This window comes from Drosophila hydei, unplaced genomic scaffold, assembly GCF_003285905.1.
Source record: "Drosophila hydei strain 15085-1641.00,03,60 unplaced genomic scaffold, DhydRS2 tig00008128-arrow-arrow-pilon, whole genome shotgun sequence".
NCBI lineage: Eukaryota > Metazoa > Arthropoda > Insecta > Diptera > Drosophilidae > Drosophila > Drosophila hydei.
The window spans coordinates 1,371,748-1,390,230 of record NW_022045838.1 but is presented as its reverse complement, the minus strand read 5'-3'; the positions used below and the strand labels follow the sequence as shown (position 1 = coordinate 1,390,230).

Sequence of the window (18,483 nt, the reverse complement as noted above, 5' to 3'; positions counted from 1 at the left end):
TCAACTCTGAGTTGCGAGCTAATGCAATCAATTCTTTTTCTTCTGGCTAAAACTTTGTCCGTGTACAGTGAAAGTTGTAAGCAACTCTGCAACGCCCACAAAATTTTAAAGTTAACTCCGCCAGCAGCCAATATTGCGAGCATTGTCCGAAATGTCGCCCCATCAGTTGCCAGCCAAAAGGGAAGAAAAATTGTGTAAAACTGTCTGAAAATGAATCTTTTTGACAATTCGCCGCATTTTGCATACTAAGCTCATTATGACGGGGACTGGGGCGCGCCAACAACTCGTTGCCCATCATTTTTATACCCTGATCCCATTAAAAATGGGAAATCAGGGTATAATGGTTTTGTGCAAATGTATGTAACAGGCAGAAGGAGGCGTGGCAGACCCCATAAAGTATATATATTCTTGATCAGGACGACAAGCCGAGTCGATTGAGCCCTGTCCGTCTGTCTGTCCGTCCGTCTGTCCGTCTGTCCGTCTGTCCGTCTGTCCGTCTGTCCGTATGTGTGAACGCGTGGATCTCAGCATCTATAAGAGCTAGAGACTTGAAATTTTTTTTGTAGGTCCGTGTATAGCACGCGCAGGTCAAGTTTGTTTCAAATATTCGATAACTATTCGCATTTAATTGTTATCGAATAAAAACATTATTGAAATGCAGTAAATAAATTATATCTCGAACGTCTTAAGAGCTAGAGCCTCCAAATGTTGTATTTAGTCTTATATATATTTTATGCAATTTTGATTTTTGTTGGATTTTGGATACCGGCTCCAAATTCCCCCAAATTCTTATAATTTAAGTTTAGTTGGAACTAGGGCCATTATGTCAAGACGTTTGCATCTCAACCAAGCCAATAGGATATGCAGATCATATGCTGAAAATTTCATTAAAATCCATTAAGTAAAACAGAAGTTATTAAACAAAACGTTTGGCCAATTTGCAAAAGCACATGTCAGCAGCGCCACGCGCACGCATTTTTCCTATGCGTGTGCACACATACATTCAAATGCGTGCATTCTTTTCTATTCCAAGAATTGAAATTGCGATTGAATTGTGCTGAATTATTAGCTGCTACTTATGTTCAAATTTGCAACATCTCACATAAGAAGGGAAGTGGCTGCGTTGGTAGAGACGCCGCTCGTATGCAGCTTGGGCCGGGTTCGAGACCAGTGGAGATGAAATGTTTTTTATTGTTCTATTTTTTTTTTTAGTTATGAAGTGGCGGTGTTGGTAGAGTTTGTGCACGTTGCGCAAATAATCCGGGTTCGAATCCTGGTCTCGCAATGTCGATTTTTATTTGTTTTCTTTTTTTTTTGAATACTCGATACAAACTACGGAAAATTTAAAAAAAACTCAGAGGACTGGGATCAGGGTATCTCCTAGTCGGGCACCCCGACTAGAGCTTTCTTACTTGTTTTACATTTATTTTTATATCCTGTTCGCCGGCGGGGGCTGCAAACTTTTTAATAGTACTCTGAACTCCCCCAACCCGGCTCTGGCCACTTTCTGCTCCATTCTCCATCCTCGCAAGACAATTTGACGCGCGTTTTATTGCAACTGGCTGGGCTAACAATGCCCGTTGGGCAGCGCCACGCCCCTTGCCCGGTCTCAGAGTAGCTCAAATATGAAAATTCACGCTTGTCATTATAAATTCCAATCCAAAGAGTGCCAGCCACAAGACATAATAAAGCGCGAGTGCTTTAAGGGCGCCAAAGTGCTGAGCTGCCCTTAAGTTCGTGGCGCTTGCAATCAACGCGCAGCTCTCACCATTCGAGTGACAGCTGAGGTATCCATAACGTCATCAGGAGCAGGCCAAGTTGAGGCATAGCTAGAGAGGGAGGTAGGGTGGTGGGGCCTCAGGTCACGGCCTCCAACGGAATTAGGATTCATAATATGACAAAGTGACGGTTGGGCCGTGTAACTAACGCTGCGTGCGTGTGTGTGTGTGCGTGTGTGCAAATATCCTTGTAACACATTCCACGCACACAGACACACACACACACACACAGATAGTCGTGTGTGCTTAGACTATAAGCAGCTTCAGCTGCGGTTGCCTCTGTGTATTTGTATTGGTCTATGGGGAGATTGCGATTCACTCGTATCCTGCATCTAGCGTCTGCTTGCTGCCTGCTGCCTGCCGCCTGTCAGTGCAGATAAGGCCCGTTTCGATGAATGTGTTGACTCTGACAGCCTTGGGGCACGCATTTGATTTGGTCAGCTCGACACATTGCAGGCCAGTCGCTTCCTTCCTGTAACGTTGCCCGCACACACACCCACACACTCAGAGACTGCTTCAAATTTTGATTGTCATTTACGTGACGAACCACACACACACACAGACACATATGTGGTTGTGTGTGCCTGTGTGTAAGAGGCTTTTTGAATGAAATTGCTGCAAATTATTCCCATTACGATTTTGGGGCTTGCTTTTCAAGTTGATTGTCGTTTACATATGAACAAAGCACCATGAGCAAGGACGGGGCTCTTTACTTATGCGCCTGATTGAACATTGAAGGGGCCCATGGCTGAGTTGAGTGCGGCACATGTGGTCGAAGCTGGCAATAGCTGTGGCTCTATGCCGGCCTAGTCAGCTCAATAATGGATTAATCAGTCACGAGCCAAGCGTTGCAATTCAGTATGCTACGAAACATTTAAATTGCCAGCTTGAATTGCAAAACGTTTGATATGATAATCGACAATGCTATGTTATCGATTGACAGTCTATTAAGCAAACGATTACAATAGGTTTGGGTTGACTGAGAATTGCGAGTGCAGTACATTAATTGAAGTGCTGTTTATATTATTGACTGATTTTAATATTGACTCTTATCGATTAACTTATCGACATGCATATGATTGGTGAGTTAATCGAAAGGCTATGTTATCGATTGCCAGTCAATTAAGAAAATGACTGTTAGTACATTAACTTGTTGAGTATGCTGTATTTGTTTACTTACTGTTATCGATTAACTTATCGAATTAATTAATCGATTATTTTTATTCAATATTCGATTAACTCTTCTATTTATAATTTAATCTATTTATAACCAAGATATTCATTTTGATGTATTGAGCTTCAGCTCTTTCTGCAATTGTCCTGCTTACCATTTGAACTTCTTCTCGCTGCCAAGCTAATTGCTTATTCGTACCACTGTGCACCATTATTGACCACTGTCCACTCTCGACATGCTCGCCAAGGGAATGTCTCATTTAAGTCCTGAACGCACTTCTCTTGTCCTGTTTGATGGACTAGGACGTGGCATTCTATGGCCATTGCCGTTGTCCGTGGCCATTGTGGACGTGTCTTTTGTTTCTCGAAGCCAGCGGCCACGCCCCCAAGTTTTTTTTCGTATTTATTGTTCTTGCCTGAAGGCAAACAATTCGCGTTTGCCCAGACCTTTCGATTGCTTTTTATGACGAACGCTTGACGGAAAGCGTGCAACAATGTATTTTTGTTTGTTTGTTTCTAGTTGTGTTGCCATGTCGCAGTCGATGATATATTGCAGATGCAGCACGGCTCGGCACGGCCACGCCCACTGGCTTTATTTGCCATTGCCACAAATCAGCGGACAATAATGACGGCTCTCAAAACAGGCAGACGGAGAAGCATCAGCAGCAGAGAAGTTATCTCTATCCATTCCTCTCTATCACTCCCTCTCTCTCTCTCTGTCTCGCTCTCTGTTTATAGAACAAACCTTTTGAAGTTAATTAAAAAATGCAGCACAGAAAGCGCACAATTTTTGCAATTACTTAAACGCAGAGAATTCAATTTTTGTCGTGTTTTTTTTTGTCGTGCAGCTTGTAAAAATATTATGGATAAATGTGGCAGCTGCAACAACAGTCAATGGACTATTTTATTGCTTATTAATATTCTCCGTAATTCGCTTCTTCTTCTTTTTTCGTATAATAAAAGGATTGCAAGGGAAGTTGTGTTGAGGGAGGTGGCGGGGGAGTTGAGATGAAATTGAATTTCTGCTGCCTTTGGCTTATCCCAATGCAGTGCAATTGAATTGGCCTGATATCCACTTGGATACAGCTCGTCCTTAGCCTGTCCGAGCCACCTGCTCGTTTCCTGTGCTGTGGCTACAGCAATTCGTATTAGAAATCAATTCATTTTCTTGGCCATTGTACAATTTCCGCTGTCCGCAAATAATGTGTGGACAAATTGTAGCCAGCAGATTGATGTTTTTGACTTTGAGAAATATATTTGGGCAAGGAAAAAACATGTGCAATTGCCAGAACATTTCGTTAATAAATAAATGCCAAAGTAGCTGCATGAAAAAGGCGGCTGTAAACTGTAATCATTGAATGAATGTTTCTGTAGAGAAAATTCCTGTTTAGCTTAAAGCTTTTATGAAGAACTTGTCGAGCTGTGATTGAGTTGATGAAGCAATGTGAGACGAACTATGCAATTAAAGTCAATAAAAGTGTATTAGAGTTGAGTATTTGATTGCAAATCAGAGCTGGGCAGAGGCAGCTAGTGAGAGAACTATGCTGATATGCATTTGAGTACACTTACTTAATGCATATGAAGAGCTTATACTAGGCACAAAATATAGTTAGAGATGTAAGCTGAGCATAGCTGCTTAGTTAAAATATATAGAAAATGAGCAAGTACTTTGAACATAGAGACTTATCTTTATATAAAATATGAAAATTCCTGGATCAATATATGTTTGAGAAAATAACTCTGAGCATGGCTTGGCAAGTCAACATGCTGAATAGCAACAATTCTTCATTGCTTAAGCTAACATAATATTTTTATATACAACAGCTATGCGAAAGGCTGCTCAAGACAATCAATAGGCGGACGGCGGAGCATCTGAAATGAGTGGAGGCTCTATGTGTGGGAGTCAATCAATACTGCAGTTGAACTGCCTTATCTGAACACAGATACTTATTGACTTCTTAGTATATGGATTAGGTATAGATGAAATGAAATAATATTGACATACGTTTCATATTCCTAGAATTCTGTCTTTGTTGCATATGTGAATAAAATTATGCTGATATAACTTGTGTAGTTCTCTGTTCTCTGAGATATTATGGACTATCGAACATCATTTAGCTAGCATTAAAATTAAATCTAGTATATAGTATCTAGTTCTTATAGTCTGTAAGTTTTGATAGCGCAGCTTCAGCTATGATCTCAGTTATAGCTGCTTACAAACAATAAAAATTCTGACTTGAAAATGCAGATAGTTGACTAACAATTATTAAAAACTAGTTAAGGATATACAGCCAGAAAATGATTAAAATTAAAACATAGACAGCTCGCCAGAAGCCATATACAAAATGCCAACACATTTTATATATTTTGCATCAGCAACAGAAAATGTCTCTTATTTCCTTGACTTAGCCAGACCGAAAGAGATTCCAAACTTTAAAAAATATATGCGTAACAAACTCTTAGATTGTTTTTATCTAAATTGTGTTGTCGCTTATGTAAAAACTTGGCTCGCATGTCACTTGAGTAAAATGTGCCACAAGATTCGCAGGCGTCTTAGCTGCAGCTAGGGCTATAGGCTTAGACACAAGACAAATGCAGTTGGCCAAAAAATTGTGAGTAACTGTGAAGCGGATGCAATGCATAGCTGCTGTTTCCGCTTTTGCTGTTGCCTGTTGGCCATAAACGCTTGCAACAAAATGTTGCATAATGGCCAACGTTTAGTGTGAAATTTTTAGCGGTTTTTTTGTGTGTCTGCGTCTGCCCCCGCGCACTCTTTTGAAATTGTGCGCATAAACTAATTTCGCATGCATGAAATGACTTGCATAGAAGTAAAAATGAGAAAATTGCAGAGTGCCAGGCAGCTGCTGCTGCTGTTGCTGCTGTTGCTGCTGCTGCTGCCGTAGCATATGCATCCATTAGGGTTAAGTTGCGCTCCTCATGCGTTCTGCGGGCTTGGCCCCAGCGCTAATTGTGTCACACAATGATGAGCATAATTTGCGCACTTAAGCACGGAGCAGGCGGGTGCAGGCGGGTGGCGGGTGGCGGGTGGTTGACTAGTGGCAGCTGGTTACAAAAAGCGCAGTCACATATCAAGCATACGCCCCGTGTGTGTGCGCGTCGTGCAACAATTTATGCACAATGGCAGCACTAATTTTCCGTTAGTAAGTAATTGCATTTGCGTTGGCCTCTTTGAGTCAACGTCAACGCTTTGCCTCACCTTTAGCTACCCTCCCAGTGCCTAGCTCATGCCGCACTTGCCGTTGCGTATTGTATTCATTCAAATTGTTTGGCATTTCATTAAATGTAACCGGAAACTCGACTCCTGCCATTTCGGGCATATCCCTTACGTCACTTGATCCTGTTCAGTCTGTCGACTTGCATGATTCTCAACTTGTATGCAGCAGACAACACTTTTAATTAGCATCAACATTGTTGTGTGACTAACTGTGGGCGCGGCCCATTCCACTAATTTCAAAGTCTGCCCCGCACCACCCACGCTATATATGTGTCATATGTTTTGGCTCATGATGAATGATGCCGCCAATTGTTTGGTTTTTGTTTTGCTTTTGTTTTTGTTTGTTTGCGCTGTGCCAACAGCGTATGTCGAAAAGTGGAAAAAGCTTAGCAAGCCAGCCCACACGCATCAGCCTATCTACCCAGCCCCCCACACAACCCTTAACTCCAAGTTCAGGCCTAACATTTTTCGACTTGACAGCAGCATATTATGTATCTCTTAGTCCGCCCGCCTCCGTCTGCCAAAAACTCTGTTTGTATACTCTGTAATCGTTAAGCGATTTCTTGTGGAGCCGTCCCTCAGCTCTGCGACTGCTTTGTTTGCCTGTAACGTACAAGAAAAGTAATTTTATGTAATTTGTTAAGTAATATCCTTTGCTGCGTGTTTGCCTGCATGTCTCGGCAGGATGTGGCCGCCCGTGCGGACGTGTGTGCCTGAAACTTGATGGATTTACTACTCCACAAGCTGCTGTTGTTGTTGATGTTGCTGCTGATACTCCTGCGGCTTGCCTGTTAATTAGAAAAAGAAAACGAGAACGAAAACATCAAAGTGCTATTGTTGTAGCTTTAAGCCGCTTTTAGACACATCAGCTGCCAGCAGACAATCAGCAGCACTCGAAAAGCTGTTACAATTCTTGCATTGATATGGAATTGCTGCAAGGAGTTTCTAAAAGGTTTATAAACGAATGAGTATAGCGCGAGGCAGCCTGCATTGAGCTGTTTTTAGTATGCAAAAGACCAAACAAGAGTGATACCATTTCCATTAACTATAGCTCAACAGTTGCTTAGGCTATCAATAATATTGAGCTGTTGAAGTTTTTAATTACATTTGTCATTTCTATATAAGTCATGTCAAGCTGGGTATTGCAGCGCGGATTAGATGAATTGGCCATCGAGAGAGAGTCAATAAAGTGCCACGAGTCATACGCAATTGAGCCTTACACCTGCAGCACTGTCAGCCAAGTTAAGTCAACTGTTTCACTCTTGTTTCATGCACAGATTTAGCATAAGCAATTGAGTTTTACATCTACAGCACTGTCAGCCAAGTCAACACTACTATTTCAATGATCAAAAACTTAGCAGAAAATCTGTTGCAGCCCAAGTCTCTGCCACTCTTCTCTCTACGCTTTTCCAAGCTATTTTAATTAAACATTTTTTTTTTTAATTTACACACGATTTACAATTCACACCTGAAGCGAAGCGCGCTGATTGAAGCCCTTGTCACCTGCAGCTTGCCCAGCGGCCCGTGCTTTGGCAAAAATTTGTCTCGCCTTGTCGCGTGCAACATGTGGCATGAGTAATTATGTGTTGTTGGCGTCCAATCAAATTGCTGTCAACAAAGCAGAGTCTGATGCTGCCGCTGCTGCTAGCAATTAAAAATTTGCTCCTTGAGCCAAAAAGGCTTTTGGCTCACGTCGCGCAAATTGTTTGTACGTGTTTGTTCATCTTTTAATAACAACAACAGCAACAGCAACAACAATCGCAATAAAGCGTGCCACAACAGCAACAGCAACAGCAACAACTGAGCCCTTTTGCTGGTCTCTAATTGGAAACGCTTTTCATTATATCGCAAATGAAAATCAATGTTCGACATGGCTGTCCTCTGGTTTGAGTAATTAAACACAATCAAGCGGCAACAGTTTTGCTTCACTCTTTTCTGCCAACTGTTCTGCTCTTAATAAATCCCTTAGCTATAGAAGTAATGGCCGGGAAAGAGTTCAGCTACAAATCCTCAAACGGTCGCCGGCTTAATCCAAACACACACGGACACAAATCAATTTGGCTCGGGCCCTCGGGCTGAGTAAGTGAGTTCTGCCAGTGAAAATGAAGCAATAAATAAGCGGTAATTGGAAGTGATGAACGAAAGGATATGCTGCCCGGTTCGAGAACAAGGCCGCAGGCCACGCCGGTCTACTGGGGACCACTGTGAGCCGAGCCACCACAACACAGCGTCCAAATCTCTAATCAAATGTCAATTTCTTATTCAATAATATGGCAACATACGAGCTAAATTTCGGAGAGCTCTTTACCACTTTTCCACTGGTGTGCTCTGGTCGAGTGCGAAAAGAAATATGGCCAAGGAGTAAATCTCTTAACGACTCAATGTTGCAGCAGCAGCAGCAGCCGTTGTCCTTGCCTTGCCACGTCCTTGACGTGGTATATAAGCCATTAAATGTGTTTTTTGGCCAATTATTACGCGCAATTTATGCTTTTATTTGTTCACAAGCAGAGAGAGAGTGCGAGAGAGCTGCTAAAGTTTAAGCATTGCTCGTTGGTTGGTCAACAAGCGTGTAATAGCGGCCCGAGCTGACTCGAGAGTGGATTATAGCCAGCTACAAATCGATATGCGAACAATAACTTGTGTGTGCTTAGTTAGAATACCTAGTCTGAATTTTATACATTTCTACCTGTTTCATTTTTCACATCAATTTGTGCCATGAGCTCTTAAGCTATGCAAAGTTTTTTTTCTGAATGAATTGGCAAAATTTTTGTTTTGAAATGAAATGCATAAAATATAATCAAAAGCTTTAACTAGATTAGAATTTATGTATTCATGCTAGCACATAGATCGTACGTGTTTTGTACTTTTTTAACCATAATTGCCATGAAACAGCCTTTAAAACTGCCTCTCTTTGCGATTCTCATGAAGTTTATGACTGACTTTAACCAAATGTAACTTAAGAAATTGCTAAGGAGCTCACAGATATCAATGAAAATGAGAGAAACGCAAAGAGTAATAGATAAAGAAATATTTCTGCCGCTCACTCTGCATTTTACTCTCTATAGCTACTCCTGACTTAAGAAACTACTATTTGTAAAGTATTTATCTATGAACTTTACTAAAATTCATCAATTAATTTGTGTCCGACTGACTTTAAAGCGCTTTACATTTACAATAAATTACGTATCAAATATATATTTATAGCTTAGTTTTGCTTTTGCTCATATGAAACTCACGAATTTGCTTCCCACACACATCTACAATTACATATTCTCATCTATGCAATATCCCAGCTAGTCTTAAATCCTGCTTAGCTTAAAACTTCATTTATTTTGCAACGAATTTTCATTTTAATTTGCATATTTTTTTCTACCTTTTATTTTTAGCACAAGAATCTGCGAAAAATGATAATAATAAACCACAAGGTAATGATGCACTCCCAACATTTCTAGCTTTAAATTAGCTTTTTTACTTGTAGTTGTTATTTACTTTCCATATGCGTAGCTTGAACTTTTGCATGCTGTTAACGGAAATTGCTTTGAATGGCTATTTAAATAGTTGTTTTGATACCTCAGATTCATTCAAAGCGATGTATTTTGTTTTTTAGTAGAGTGTATGTAACGTGCAGTGGAAGTCTTGGCTGATTCTCTAAGCTATATATATGTTTGATCAGTATCAATAGCCCACTTGATATAGACTTGTCTGACCATATGGTGTAAGAACGTCAAAATACCCAAACCTGTTAGAGTTAGAGACTTTAGTTAGATCCTTCCACAGCTCAAGCTAAAACAAAGTTTTTCGCTTAAAGATGTTATCAATGTTTAGTTAGCGAAGCCATTATCATATTCTATATATATATGATCCACAATATTTTATATCTATAAACCATGACTTAGGGTATTGTCTAGTTGTGCACTTCCTACTGCAGCACTCTAAGTTGTTTTTCTTGCTGTTATTTCTGTTTTGACAGCAATTTAAATAATCATATTTTATGGGAAAAGCTTTCAAAATGTCATTAAAATAGATATGATGTCTTTTGTGCGCTCTGTTTGTGTAGTTTGGCATTAGAATTTGCCTTTGTCATCATCATCATCGTCGTCAGCGTCGTCCTGTGCCGTTGTCCTTGCTCGCCGAGTGCAGTCGACAGGCTAAAGTTAATGACAAAACGCAGCGGGTTATCATTTTCATATTGAGACATTTGCGAGGCTTAGAGGGTGTGTATGTGTGTGTGTGAGTTTGTGTGTGGCATTCAAGGATGCAATATTGAAAATCCCTTTGGCATTGACTGCACTTGTCTGGAGTCTAGAGTGTAGAGTCTAGAGAGTCTGGTGTCTGGATTCCTGTCGCCATCTCCAGCTATCGCCTGGGCTTTGGCCTTGTCCTTTTTTCCTTTCGGTTATCATCGCTGTAATTGAATTCAGCAACAACACAATAAATTTTGTGGCACTAAACAAGGGGGGTATGTGTGTGGGTGTGCCTGTGACACTAAAAGGGCTGCCAAAATACACAAGGAGCAGGAGACGAGGCTGCTGTAAAAAGAGAAAATTTAATTTCTGGCCTGAATAATAAATCACAAACATAACATCGGACGGTCGAAGGAGAAGCGGTCCGCAAACAAATAAAAACACAGCGCAAATGTTTCAGCTGGAGGACACTTGATGTCGCCAGAGATAAAGCTTACAGTGTGACTGTGGGCGAGGGGCGGCTGGTGCGCGGGCGTGGCCGGTTGCCCAATTTGAAATGCGTTGTCGATGGCCATCGTGGTGGAGCGCGCCGCTCTGAGCTGTGCTGTGCTGTTGCATTTATCAAAATTGTATTTCCTGTCGCTGGCCAAGCAGCTGCAGCTGCAGAGGAAATATCCACTCTGGAGATACACCCCGGCGCATAAATATATAGACACTCAAACAGTTGGTATATATTTTATTTGTTTTGGCTTGATGTGGACAGAGCCAAGGGGCTTTCGGCATGCTTCAACGAGTTGAGCGAATGTTTGTTTTATTAAATTTTTCAGCAAACGCGTGACACGCGCATATGAAAAATAATAAAAAAGGATTCAGAGTAGGCATGACTAGCAGATACCGCGTAAGTTGGATTATTAGTTAATGTATATAAACTAACAGCTAGCTAAGTCAAAGTTAATTATATATAAATTCAACTTATAGAGACTTAATATATTAATAAAAACAGCTCGATTATAAATACCCTTTAAAAATTAGAAAGTGGCATTGAAATATGCCAAATACTCAAAATTCTACTTTTCTAATCTTAAACAAAATTTGTTTTAAACAAGTTGTTTAAGATGCTCGACTAGCAGATACTACTTTAATTAAAAAGCTGGCGAAAAGTGCTTAGTGAAGCACAAATTATGAAGAACTTAGGCAGCGTAAAGCTTCTACTAAAGCCTCTCGTTAACACAACTAGCAGAAAAAGTCATTAAAGCACGACTAGCACATACCACGCAAAACAAAAAAATTATTTTTAAATGCAAATGTTAACAGATTTTTCTGCTTTCTTTAAAAAATAAAGTGTCATAGTTTACAAAGTATGAAAAAAAGTTCAACTCGACTAGTAGCTACCCCTTAAATGCACTTTTAATGAAATCTACTGCTGAAAAATGAGTCTCGCCAGCTACATCAACGCTCAACAGTCTTCCAGTACTGGGCATATAATAAATGTAATAAAAAACTATGTTTCATAGTATACTTTGGCAATACAAGAGACATAAATTGGCACGCATTACGTGGCCCGCGCACTTATGCAAATGAAAAGTAAGAATTTTTTATGTTTAGCTCATTTCTCTTTTATAGGCGACACACTAGCTGATGTATGTTGTGGGTGTGTGATTTTTATTATAGTGTATTGCCGCTGGGCAAGCGGCAGGCCCGCAAACAGTCATAAATAATGCCGCAAAGCCAAAAACAAATACGAGTAGTAAACAGAAATTGCGAATAATATGCAATAATGCAAAAGGCCAACAGTAGGGGTATGCCGCTAACAGCTGGGCACACACACATACACGCACACAGTGCACATATGCAAAGGCAAGAATATAAACAGAGCGACTAAGACTCTGGGGAAAGATACAATTTAGCCACCCACTGGGGTCGCGTGTCTGCGTGCAAGTGTTTGGCTGGCTTTAAGTCACAGCAGGACGTGACATCCTTGCATAGCATTTGCATAACTATGACCAGGCAGCAGCAGCCGCAGCATCAGCGACAGTCCCATCCGCTCCCCAATTCCCTTCATTCTCCCCCTTTCACAGTCTGCTGCTTCAGCGCCCGCTATTTTTATCATTTCCGTTTTTTTTCGTATGACACATTTTTCCATTTCTTTTACTTTTTCGCCGCTGATGTAACGCGCTTGCATAATTTTCATTGTTTTCATTTTATACGCGAATTTTCTGCACTCAGTTTTCATTTTGTTTTTTTTTTCTTGCTCCGCTTTATCATTTTATTTAAGTTGTTGTTTTGTGAACCGTTTCCTGTTCTGATTTCTGTTTGCATTTCAAGTTATTCGCCCGAGAGATTTTAGTGTGTAACGCAATAAAACTTAAGCATAAAGGCGTTAAAGGAGTTCCAAAAGGAGCGTGACTACGTACAAAGTGGGGAGCTGTTGGCTGCGCTTGAGTGCAGTCCTAAAAACTGGCTATATAACTTTATGAATGCTGTAAAAGTGCTGAGGAAGAAACTCGGTAGAAGATTTCAGCATATAAATAACATTTCTGTTATGCCATAAGATAGTTTGTAAGGCGAGGCGAAGCACGGCAGATCGAGAGAGATTGAAATATTCATTTTGACAGAATTGAAAACTTCTGAGCCACAGAAGAGCGGAAGATGAAGGTTGAAGGCAACGGGAGGTATTCCTGACAGAATTGAAAATCTTATAAGTCCGCAGAATGTCTCCCTTCAGTGAAGTATAAAGCGGGATCTTTGCTAATATGAAAGATTGGTAGAGAGTAAATCTCAGAGACATTACAGAATACACTTAACAATTGGCAGCCCTAAAATAATGTTTCATATACAGAATGATAATCTTTATCTCTTAAAAAAACTAAAACTAAAAAGTTATAAAAGGGAATAAAATAAAATTCTTTTATAGGTAGTATAAATCGACTCTATGAAGTTACAACATAATACAATGTGCATGCTAATTCTATCCTGCAATAAGTCCATAACCTAACCACAAATTGTTAGACCCAAAAAAAAATGTTTCCGACTCAAGAAGTGACTAAAGCAACAGCAAACTTTTGTTGTTATCAGCTTTCAACTCGAGTTTACAAGTCCTTAGCATTTCTAGTACAAAATGTACAAGCGCAGCCAACTTAACAAGCATGCAACATTGTTTAGCGTTGCCAGATCGTTTAAGCAACATAAAAAAGTCACAAATCATGTTAAAATCATGCACAACTTTGTTGCAATATGTGCTTGGGCCATTGGAGCGCAGTCGCCATTGCCCTAGTTCTGCACAGGCACCCTAATCAATAGCTATAAATGTAGTCTAGTGTAGTTCGATATGTGTGTGGTAACACCCACATGGTGCGGCAAGCGTTGCCAACTGTTCCATTAGCTTGGCTATTTGCATTGTCATTATCATTGGCAAATGATTGTCGCTGGCTCTTTTGATGTGCGCCAAGTTTGTGTCTCGGAATTGCCATTGCTATTGGCTTTGTTGGCACTCGCAGCTGAATAATCACAACTATTGGAATTTTTAGAACTTTCTAATATACCAAATAGAAGCGCGCAAAAATCTCTTGCCTTGCGAGTCATTTTTCCAATTTTACAGCCACTTTGCCAATGCTCAGTCAATTTCTGCAAATCAAATGGTTTTCATCTAGCTCTTTCCCCCCTTTTTTTGAGCTGTAGCCAAGACGGCTGCCAGGATGACAATGTCGACGAGTAGAGCGAGCAGTTTGCCTGCGGCACTAGCAGGAGATGAGATTTGGCTGGAACTGAAGGTGGTTGGAGCTTGGTGGCCCTGCCGGTTCAATATCTTTTATTTTTTATTCAAGTTTTCTCTGGGTTTTCTTTTCTTTTATTTGGCTCATTTATGGCGCATATTGCGCATTTAATCGCCGTCAACATTTGCCATGTAACGTTCATAGAAAATGTCTGTGTGCTTCCTTCGTCTAATATGTACATATGCCATATGTGTGTGTGTGTGTGTGTGGCACATGCGATTCACAGTCGGATTAGCTTTCAACGAACGTCCGTTCGTGAAGGCAACGTTTCATATCCTAATATCTTGATATCCTGATATCCTGTTATGCTCAGCATTGCCGGCCAAGTTTGCCCAAAAGTTTTTTCTTACTGCTCTGCCTCGACTGTTGAATTTTTAATTTTTATGTTAGTAATTTCTCAACATTCTGTTTGACTGTCTGGCAACAGGCAACAGGAAGCTCCATCCACAGCGAACATCTTGTGCGCGCATATTAAATTCGGTTTTTATTTAGTTTTTTCTTACTGCTCTTCTCTATATACCCTGTGGCTGAGAGACTGCTAAAGGCAGTCGTCGCGATAGGCGATGAGCAGAAGACGAGATCAATATATGTTTTTGCCTGTAATGAAAACTCATAACTTGAAGCTCTTCAGTAAACAAAAATCATGTATTGCAGATAGAGAAAAATACAAACTATTTATGAGATTCAAGATTATATAATAATAGCAAAAAGTATAATAAAGATTGAAAGATGTGTTGAAACTTGTTGACTTTTGTTGCCTGAAATGTTTGGCTAAAATCAAGAGAGTCTAAGCAGCTGACTTCTTAACAGTTGAGCGTTAGAGTTATAAAGCAAAAGTAACTAAAGTTGCTAAGAACTTACTCTTCAGCTAAGTAAGTCTAGGGTAGCTCACAGTCAATGCCAAACTTTTAGCCAGATTTACTTGTTTTTATGCGCCTTACGGTGTTTGGGGAGGCGTGAAAAAAACAAAATGAAAGCAGGCGAAGTTGGAGGACCTTCTTGAACGCGCAGTTTGGTAAATGGAGTTTTTCTTACGCTTACTATGGTCAGGCCATTGACTGTGGCATGTGTGTGTATAGGGGTGTGTGTGTGTATGTGTGTGCATATATTAATATGTGAGTAGGTGGCAAGAGCTGCGTTTCCTGTGAGCTGCAAATGTGGGTTAGAAGCCCAACGGAAATGCAATTCAATGAAAGCTTCTGTTGGGAAAATTGAAAGACGCGTTTAAGCAAGTGTTACACCAGAGACTTTAGCATTGCCAAATTATGAATGGAATATTAGGAGAACTTGATGCTCGCTGCTAAATAGAACTTCAACTTTTGGTTAAATTGAATTTAAACTGAGCTGATTGCTCACGCGCTTGTATTATTTACACTCGCTTGCATTGAACTATGTATCATGAAATGTACACTTGCCGCCACGCCCAACGCCCAACGCCCAGCGCACAGGCAGGTTTTTGAGGGCTGTAACAAAACCAATTTGCGCTGAAACTGCGCTGGCAACTGCCGCCAGCCACAACTACATTATATAAATATTTCAATAAACCCACAAAGATACACACACACGTGTGTGTATGTGTGTGTGTGTGTCTGCAGCTGGCAGAGCAACAGTCACGGTAGCAACTGCATCCACAGCAGCAGCAGCAGCAGCCACGACGATGCCAAAAGCAAACATAATTTAAAATGTAATTAGTGCTCAAATAGAAAGCCAAACAAACAGAGCGAAGCCAAGTGCAGAGAGAGAGAGTAAGAGGGTGTGGGAGCTGCCCGCCCACACGGGCAGTGTACCTGCGCTGCGTGGGCGTGGGCGTGGCAGTGGCAATGCAAACAAATTGCTAAAGCAAATTGAAAGCCAGCAAGGGACACGCTGACACGCTCCCAAGTCAATGAATATCACCGGGTTACTAGGTGACCCACTGCCGCAGCAGCTGCCACGCCCACAATTACAATTGCAACAAAAGTTTGTCCTAGACCAACTTTGAACTGGCTGCCACCTGCTGCCAGCTACACGTATATATATATATATATCTTTTGAAACATTTTTATTATATTTGCCAGCTGTATTATGCAGAGCTTCAGCGGATTCGATTCGTTCCGGCTTTCGGTTTCGGTTGCCGCTGTGTAAACATGGCAGAGTTGCCACAGTTGCCGCAGAGTTGTTGCATGCAACGGTTTCAAGGCTGGTCATTGATGGATGCAGCCCCCCCCCCTCCCCCTCCCCCCGCGCGCTTTCTCTCACTTGGTTAATGAGCAAACTTGCTAACAACTGGTCGACAGGAGGTGAGGCTGTGGCCTCATTATGCCGAGCCCCAAATCCTTTTTGCGCTCCTTGAAGGTCCTTCAGCCTGCAGCTGGCCATTTGTCGGCGTTCGCTTTGTTTCCTCGTACTCCGCGTACCTTTTCACAGGCCACTCAGCGTGTCTCTGTGCGAGACACTAATTTAGATTTAAACTAGTCTATTGCAAGCACTTGTACAAGCTCGTTAAGCTGTTTCTTTACCCTCTTTTGCTCACCATTCACTCATGCCTTTTCTTCTCTTCTTGCTTTGCAGACTGGCGCAGCACGGACAGCACCGACCATCATGATCGCGTACAGCGACAATTGTCGGTCTCGTCGGACAGCAAGCTGTTGGACGATGATATCAGGGAGGAGATGAAATACCATTCGCATGTCGTTATGCGACCCAAGAAGCCGCCCAGACCCAAGTCCGAGGTCTTTCTCAACAAGCAGGATCCACATCCGCGACGAAAACGGTTCAGTGCATTTGGCGTAAGTAAAACGAAAGCAATATCAAAAGCAACAGCAACAGCAAAAACATTTTCTGCTCACTCAATCAATTTCAATCAATTTATGCACTCACTTTGTCTAACTGTACTTTATCGCTGGTCATTTGATATGTCTCTTCATATATATGAGCACTCACACACACACACACACATAACTGTTCTTTATTTACGCATTGCTCGCCTGTGGCCGCGCGTAAATCGTTGCATATTTCTGTGCGCTGTTTTTTGCACATTTCTGCTCATATAATTCTCAACTGGTTGTAGCTGCGCTCGACTCTAGTTCGCAACGTGGTGGTTGGCCTGGTCATTGAAAATATTTTTATCTCTTTGAAATTTGTCTTGGTGGGACCCTTTGCCTTGGCATTGAGTGTTCCGAGTGAGTGAATACATTGAAAAGTTTCAGTTAGTTTGATTGAGTTTATATTTATATTAAAAATGCAGGTCCGGGTATCTGTGCATGTGTGAATGCAATAGAAGAAAGTTGTTCAGGAATTGTTAGAATTCCCAATCCTTGATGCTTCTTCTTTTACTAGTTCAACTAGGCAAAGCAAATTGCTTGTTTCAATTTTGTTTTGTAACAAGTTAAGTCTCAATTTGAAAGCGATATTTTATGAACAAATTATAAGTGTACATGTGACTTTGTATGATATATATAGTCGTCCTATTTATGCATTCATTCCTTTGTTTCACGGGTTACATAACAATTAGAAGTATAAATCAGCAGTCTACTTTAAATGCATAAATTTCGATTGTCAAATTTCTATTGCCTACTTTTAAGCGCCAGCTGAAGCACATTGTGCTGCATACTTTCAGGCGTTCCTTTAACACAATTTATCTTGAGATTTTTAAGAATTGAGTGCAGCATGAATTGACATCAAGTTGCAAAGCCTTCGGCTAATTACAGCATTTTGTCTTTTTTTATCTCTCCACAGGGCGACTCACCATTTGGCAAGCAGGAGGCGTATGTTAAGCTGGAACCGCTCGGCGAGGGCTCCTATGCGACAGTCTACAAAGGATTTAGCAAGTGAGTACACACACATACACATGCACAGTAACAACTTTATAGTGGGGTCCCAACTGTGTGCCATAAATCAAGTTGCGGTCCTCAAATTGGGTTGCCATGTCACTGGGTTAAGCAAAATTATTGCTCTGCTGCCTTCCATGAATTTTGACGAGCTTCAAGGCTGACGAACGGGTTGGACATGTCCTGTTTGTACGTTGCGTCCCATCCTGTCAGCTTTACAGTTGCTGCGCCTAAATCAAATGCCTTTTAAGCAAAATTGTGTGACAATGCCGCCCGCCATTTTCTCTTGATTTATTTACAAATGCTGCCCGGGCAGCACTTTCCAGCCCAATCGCCCCTCTCACTCTCTCTATCTTTTTGTTGTTGCCATTTTGCATCCGGCTGTGTGCTCATTTGCCATGCAGCGTCCTATATATACACTATATATATACTATTTATGTGAAGCTGCTGGCAGGCTCATTACAAAACCCCTTCGAGTTGGAGCACAGACACAGACGCAGCTTCCTCTTTTTTTTCCTATGCAAATGCGGC

The 18,483-nt window shown here is 41.1% G+C and overlaps 1 protein-coding gene and 1 non-coding gene across 5 annotated transcripts in view; both read left to right on the top strand.

Annotated features, from left to right (window-relative positions):
* Positions 1 to 18,483, top strand: part of LOC111601607 (cyclin-dependent kinase 14) — a 125,007-nt gene that overhangs the window by 96,708 nt on the left and 9,816 nt on the right. For 2 of the 4 annotated variants that reach the window (XM_023318272.2, XM_023318274.2), the window contains 3 exons: positions 9,573 to 9,611; positions 16,694 to 16,911; positions 17,861 to 17,952. In XM_023318272.2, coding sequence (XP_023174040.2) covers positions 9,573 to 9,611; positions 16,694 to 16,911; positions 17,861 to 17,952 — 349 coding nt within the window. The remainder of the gene's footprint in view (positions 1 to 9,572; positions 9,612 to 16,693; positions 16,912 to 17,860; positions 17,953 to 18,483) is intronic. The other 2 variants (XM_023318273.2, XM_023318275.2) reach the window with 1 other exon arrangement.
* On the top strand, positions 17,240 to 17,305 carry LOC111601609. Its single transcript, XR_002751564.2, has one exon. It is a non-coding gene; the product is annotated as a U7 small nuclear RNA (small nuclear RNA).